The following is a 6,930-nucleotide window of genomic DNA, read 5'->3' as shown; positions in this document are numbered from 1 at the left end:
TTAGTATTTTTTTTTTTACTTTTATAATTATTATTAAGGATTAATTGTATTGTTCATATTATTATCAATTGATATTGTGCAAAAAAAATATCAAAATTACACATATAATTTCTCTGTATAAATGTGCATTTTAACTTAACTTTATCGGATGTAAATATTAAAGATTTTTTTTTTTTAATTTATCTGTTGAAAATAACACATGTTGTCCCAAAAGAGAAGGTAGTGATGTGAAGGTTGGTGAACTGAGAGAAGGAAAGGGCTACAATGCTTGAGGAAGGGAGAAAGGGAAAGGAGGATTGGAAGAAAAGAGAAGGGTAATGGCTCTGTTGGGAGAAGAGGAGGAACGATGGTGATGGTGGAGGGTGATGAAGCCTACGTAGAGGTGGTGGAACTGCCAGCTCAGCGCTCTGGCTGCTGAGTCATGCCGGAATTAAGTAGAAGGACCAGAATTTTGCACGGAGTTCAAATTGGAGAGTGCATTTAGAGCATTTAAAAACTGAGGGACAATATTGATGCACGGGTCCAATATAAAAGACCATTTTAGAGATTTATTCAATTCCGTGCAGATGCACAGGCTTCGAACCAGTAAGTAGACAAACTGAGAGTGGCGTCATGCCGTTCATCGAGACATTAGGCAAACGACTTCACAGACCCAAAAAAAAGGTCCAAGTAAAAATTGTACTTTTATTTTGTTTTTGGAAATAAAATATTTTTAATTTATAATAGAAAAAAATCCTTACACCAAAACACATGCCATATCCTAAATGGTGTAAATCATCCACTACATATGATCTCAATATGTTAATATAAAGTGAAAATGAAACCTTCATTTCTGCTACTTATTCTAATTGTTAAATTGAGCGACACTTCAAAAGGAATTCATGGCAAATGAACAACTCACAGAACCTTACACGACAAGTTAATTTTTCCATTAAAAAAAAAACTTGAGCTGTATGAGACAATTGGATTTGCAATTAAAACCTACATAAGTTATATAGCCATGGACATGAAGAGCAGCACTCTTAGAAATCTCGAAAACTCATTTTTGGATCCACCATTTTTCCGCGTCCTCTACCCCTATAACCGCCTCTTCTTCCTCCCCCTCGTCCTCTTCCACCCCGTGAACCCATACGTCTGAAGCCTCTCCCATGTTTCATCTCTACAAGGGAATGAAGCAACTCATCACAAAGAATGCAACCACGGTGTAAGGTGGATCCGTCTTCCAGTGGAGTTGTCTTCTTGTTGAAGTCGACTTCTACGACTGAAGAGTCACACTCAGGGCATCGTTCTTTAGTAGTTGAGATTCTGTGAGCCCCTTGTGCAAGAAAAACAAGGCAGTTGCACTTGTTGCAACAAAGTCGCCACTTGGGAGCGCTTAACGGGTCCAAAACAAGCGTTCCACTGCACTCTGGACAAGCACATACACCCTGGGAAACCAGAGAATTCGGGCAAGTTGGATGAGGGCATAAGGTGCATGGCATGCCAGCTCCCTTGCCAATCTTGCCAGAAGGACCATTTTTCACTGTATTAATAAGTGATTCGATCCCTTCGAACGGAGGATTACTATAGCAGTATGGGCATAGTGGGAATGCTTTACCCTCAGGACCCGGCATGGAGCAGACCAGAAGCTCAAAATTATCTAGTGGACAAGACAGTTCCTTGTACAGCTGCAGAAACAGTTAAAAACAAATGCAGCATATATAAGGAATATAATACAACGCAATAAGGAAGCAAAGAAATTCTTAGATAAATGAAAACATTGAATACCAAATGATTAAATACAATGATTCTGATTGATTTAAACCTTCCAAATTGATATTGATAATCAGATAGTCTTAATCAACCTGACAGCAGTATTCTAATACAGAAAATTACCAAAACCCGTACCACTTCCTTCTTGTTCTGTATCCATCTAAGAGTATAGCCCAAACAATAGAGAATATGATTACACACCAGTGAGGGCACTGTCGCACTGATACATGCTAATGTTGTTGGCCAGCAGCAATCTTAAGAGGAGTACCAATACTAATAGGCACCCTTGGATTAGTGGCAGGGAAGGTTGTTCAATTAGATCAGCCTAGAGATGAGATCTACCTATGAAAGGCGCAAAAGATTCTGATTTTGAAATGGCAATCTCCAAGTGCCTTCTAAAAGCAACCTGAATGCAAGAGATCTGGAGTGCTGAAACTCATATTGCACATGATATTCTTTTAAGGCCAAAGGCACAAGTACTTGGAAGAAAGCTAGCCCTTACACTTTGACAAAGTACAATAGACCATAGAAGCAGGAAAGACAATAAAGATGAATAGGATAAACTGTAAGGAGAGAAATACAGAATAGAACAATGACGAGATAAAAGAAGACAAACAAAGATAATTGTAGTTATGAATTTCATTATAATATTTCTTTTGATAGAAACCACCATTCATAATAATATTGGTAAATCAAATTTGAAGTGTTTGACACAGGATTATAGTTAAACAGATCAGGCTAACTATTCCAGGTGCATGCTATGATGCTTATGCTATGGTGGCTATGGTGTCTTAAAAACTATTGCTAAAATTAAATTAATGCTTTTTTACTATTTAACAACGCTTTTAATTTAAAAAGTAAAAGAATAAGTTTGATCAAAATGTAAAAGAAGTATGATTTTAATTTTAACAATACGTGTGTAGCTACCCTAACCATAGGCACCAACCATAGACACCACCAACTATTTATTCCTGGTTATTGCTTTGCAGTACAATATATGATAAGGAACCAAGCAGATTATGAAGTTGGATCAGGCTTAAGTTGATATTATTTAATAGGTTCTTGGAGACTACCTTGATTGTGCCCATCGGTGGAAGATAATAAACCTCCTCACATGTACCACAATACAAACGTGTTGGCTGAGCAGAAATGTACTTCATATACCGCAAGCATTTACCACATTTACTCATAGCGCGTCCTGAATCAGTAAGGGCAGAAAATTGTGCTTCAAATAATGCATCCATATCTTCAATCTGATCCAGATAAAAAGAAACTCAAACATTAGGCCAATGTCACATGTATCTATTAACTGTGAACTTAAGTAAATCAAGATGGGCTATATCCAAAGATGAAAGAATATAGAAGGAAGCTGAAGAACATCTCGTGATCAAATAAATAAATCCAACTAGACAAATGTTGAGTCCCTTGAACACACAACTTCGGAACTCATTCATTTACCCAAGTTATCAATATACACAGAGCAGGAGGTTTGCACCCCACTGCTATAGATCAAATCCCGAGGTATTTTTCTATGTTCTACTACTTTTTCAGCATCTGGTACCAGTTCTTAAAATAGATAAGAATGAAACCATGATAAAATTAACATATGAGAATCCATTACCAAGGAAAATAATCACATTGAACCACATTTTGACTAGAAAGAAGTCTAAATAATGGTTAGTCAACCTTCTTGACGAAGTAACTGAACTTCTGCTTGAATTGTTGTATAACATGCTGCACTACACAATGATGATCTGCCTGACCCTTAGCAATAAGAGTTATTTGTTGCTCAATGAAGCTACGAATATCAGGAAGGCAGAGGTCTGGATCAATTGATTGATAACCCCTCACTAAAGTTATACCTAGTGTAGTTGGGACAAGCCTCCTACTTGCTTGTACCTGCAATATGGTGGGACAGATTCAGGAAATGTAGAAAATGATACAGATACCACATCTATATCCACTACCTGCACATAGTTCCTCTCACATATGTTGTTAATATGTACAGGAATAGACGCATCCGTTCCTATTCCATGCTTCTCCATCAGGGAGATCAACTCACTTTCAGTAAGATAATCTGGAGGTGAGGTAGTCCCCTGTAGAATTTAGGGCCTTAACTATTCAGTGCAAAGAGACTAACAAGGAGAAATAAGGAATAAAATCTAAAAGCTGTATGCAGAATCCAACACAGGAGGTTAGACAATTACCTCATATAGTTCAAGTTTTGACACTTCTATCTTCTGCCCTTTTGTAAATGAAGGAATATTTTTATCATTTATGGCCAGCCAAGGCATTATTGCAGTAAATCCTTTGGCAATGACTTGATGTCCTGTACAATGAAAGGACTCTCCACCAATTGAAAACTCAACCTTTCTCCTGAAAGGATGATGATAAATTAATAATGCATGATAAATGAATGACTAGGCAAGACCGCAAGAAGCATAAAGTACATACTACATGGTTTATCGGATAACATTCAATCTACACAAAAGGCAATGGACATTCATCGAATCACCGGAATGGACTAAACCATAAAAGGACACGCTGAGAAAAGTTGAAAAAATATAGTTTTTACCTTAAATACTTGCAGTCTGGAGAGACTGTCCCTATGAAGTGTTGGCAGATGTATTGGTATAGCTTCCAAGCATCACTTCCCAGGGTATCTTCTGTTACTGATTTCATTGGAGTAATGGGAGGATGATCACCGACATCTGTTCCAGATCGAGGTTTGTGATAACCATTGGCGAGTAGCCCTTGTACATAACTACCCCATGTAGGACTATTTGCCTGTGCAGAGAGTGTACCACGAAAATCAAATGAAGGAGGGTATGCTGTGCTTTCTGTGCGAGGATAGCTTGATTAATATACACAAACCAATAAAAAGTTATTACAAACTACAAATTATGTAGATATTCCATTGTTAATATAAAAGACAAACAAATTATGGGAAAACCTGATGTATCCTTGAGTATACAATCGCTCAGCTATTTGCATAGCCATGTGAGGACCAAATCCAAGAGCACTTGAAGCAACCTGGAAAGAAAAAGTGTATTAAAAAGAAATTAAATATTGCACAAGTAAATTTCCAGACTCTTGGTAAATAAAGAAAAACTCCTTTATCAAATTTGAAATGTCACATACTAAAGAACAAAAAGAACTATATCTTGAGTTGGAAAATATCAGTAACAAAAAATAATAAAAACAGGGGAAAAAACAAAAGTACCAAAAGAAGGAGATTAAAATTGTCTCCTTAGTAACAACAATAGAAAGAAAAACATCATCATATGCTTCCTTAAAAACCACAGGCAACCTTACTCATACCAATTGCTTTGCGAAGGGCTAATGGCCAATAATGGATCCAGCATCATGAGCAGATGATTCAATTAACAATTCCAATGGTTGATTATTGTGATCTTGTGCTACATTTGGATGTAAAGAGAAAATGTCGAGAAAAGAAAATATGGAGGAAATGAAAAATAAATCCTTCGTCCTACTGTTTGTTACAGAACAAACTAGAGAAAAGAAATTGCGATTGTATCTGTGACTTTTTATATAACTACCATCTACGATTTTAAAAAAAAAAAGGGCTATAGGATTAAACTGGTAACTTAAAGCTATTAACTCTCGGCCCCATCCTCTTCTAGTTTAGCCCATAGAACTTTCTCTTGGTGGGCCCTACACAATTTTCTCTGCGCTCTAATCAAAATAGAGAAGAGGTCACAGTTCTCCCATTTTTCTCCTTCCCTAAGTTCTTTTTTTTAAGTATTCTCTGGTTAATACAACCAGTTCATGTTTGACTTATCTAATACTTTCCCTTGATCAACTATCCAGGCAGAAATCAAGAAATAAAATCACGCATCCTCATAAGCAAGGCAAGTTACTCTCATCCATCCATGTTGTATATAGTCATCCATTTAAAAGACCAGCATGAAGTATGTTATTTTAGCACATAATCATTAAAAAAAGTTTAGGTTATGAGATCTAAATCCACACATTAGCACAATGAAACACAAAGTATTTAGTTGTTCCAAAAAACAGAAAAGTCACACTGTTAACTGTACCGCTTTTGAACCATTATATGTGCACCAAAAAGTTAGCTTTGAAGCAAATTCCATAGTTATGGCAATGAAATTTTGCACATTAAAGTTGAACACACAGTTTAAATGTTGCTACTGCTTCTCAATAGTTTTTGCCACATGTCTACTAACCTTCAGAAGATTCACAGTATTTAGACCAACAGGACGACCTTTAGTTTCCTGCTTTTCTGATATTTCAGTAACTTCTAAAAATCCATCTTCTGCAACCAATTTCTGAAACATCATAGCAACCTGCAATGATATGAAATATCAAAACGATGTCCATTGTTTGTCAGGGAGAGACAAAGTAAGAATGATATAAGAGAATAGAAATTCTTACAGTTTTGTCAAATAATCTGCCACGTTGCCATTCTAACTGAATTTCATATCCTTGGAAAATTATGTACGGGTGCAAACTCCAAAACTTTTCTGGCTTGAAAGTATTTATTTGCAGATACCTCTGCACACAAAAGCCTAAGGTAGGCGTTTGACATGGTCCATAACTGAAATATGCAGCAACCAACAGAATGTCACAATCCATGATCGTCAATGCTTAACTAAAATGAAAGCACATATGATTTCCTGCTATTAATGAATAAAGCTGATATGCCTGAAGATCAGGGAAGTAAAACATCTGTGGGTTGCATCACCTCCTGGGAATTCATATCAAGCCATGATACATACATAATTATTACAAAGGATTACCTGCAACTTGAGTTTCAAACAGATGGAGAATCAAGCTAGAACACCAGGTCATATTACTAATATGTCCGAAAAGATAAAGCCATAAGAAAATGGAGTCATGACATGTAGCAATCTAATCCTGAAAAAACTGGCAATCATTTTACGAACAGCCACCTGCCAGGTCCAAATAACCTTTGATTTTTTTATTTTTAATTTTTTGGAGGAGTTGAAGTTTATCAAACAAATAGAAAAACTAGCCCCTTATATACATGGTTCATACAGCATCAGCCTGTAGGTTAGACAGTATTCGTAATGGGGGAGTTCCATCCAACCAAGACCTCACCTATAACTGACTTTTCAAATAGGTTTGTGTAGCTTAAAAATCATAATTAGGTCATCATTCTTTTCATTTTGAGGA

The 6,930-nt window shown here is 36.4% G+C and overlaps 1 protein-coding gene across 2 annotated transcripts in view; it reads right to left on the bottom strand.

The window, feature by feature from the left end:
- The window catches only part of LOC107638269 (DNA topoisomerase 3-beta), a 9,928-nt gene continuing 3,873 nt past the window's right edge, over positions 876 to 6,930 (bottom strand). For both annotated transcript variants that reach the window (XM_016341460.2, XM_021120402.1), the window contains 9 exons: positions 6,169 to 6,331; positions 5,961 to 6,080; positions 4,706 to 4,785; positions 4,328 to 4,606; positions 3,960 to 4,128; positions 3,720 to 3,848; positions 3,439 to 3,651; positions 2,826 to 3,005; positions 876 to 1,667 (listed from right to left, as the gene is read on the bottom strand). In XM_016341460.2, coding sequence (XP_016196946.1) covers positions 1,023 to 1,667; positions 2,826 to 3,005; positions 3,439 to 3,651; positions 3,720 to 3,848; positions 3,960 to 4,128; positions 4,328 to 4,606; positions 4,706 to 4,785; positions 5,961 to 6,080; positions 6,169 to 6,331 — 1,978 coding nt within the window. In that variant the 3' untranslated portion in view covers positions 876 to 1,022. The remainder of the gene's footprint in view (positions 1,668 to 2,825; positions 3,006 to 3,438; positions 3,652 to 3,719; positions 3,849 to 3,959; positions 4,129 to 4,327; positions 4,607 to 4,705; positions 4,786 to 5,960; positions 6,081 to 6,168; positions 6,332 to 6,930) is intronic.

This window comes from Arachis ipaensis, chromosome B04 (assembly GCF_000816755.2).
Source record: "Arachis ipaensis cultivar K30076 chromosome B04, Araip1.1, whole genome shotgun sequence".
Lineage (NCBI taxonomy): Eukaryota > Viridiplantae > Streptophyta > Magnoliopsida > Fabales > Fabaceae > Arachis > Arachis ipaensis.
Note: the sequence above shows the minus strand (reverse complement) of the source record. Positions and strands in the feature narration are given on the sequence as shown.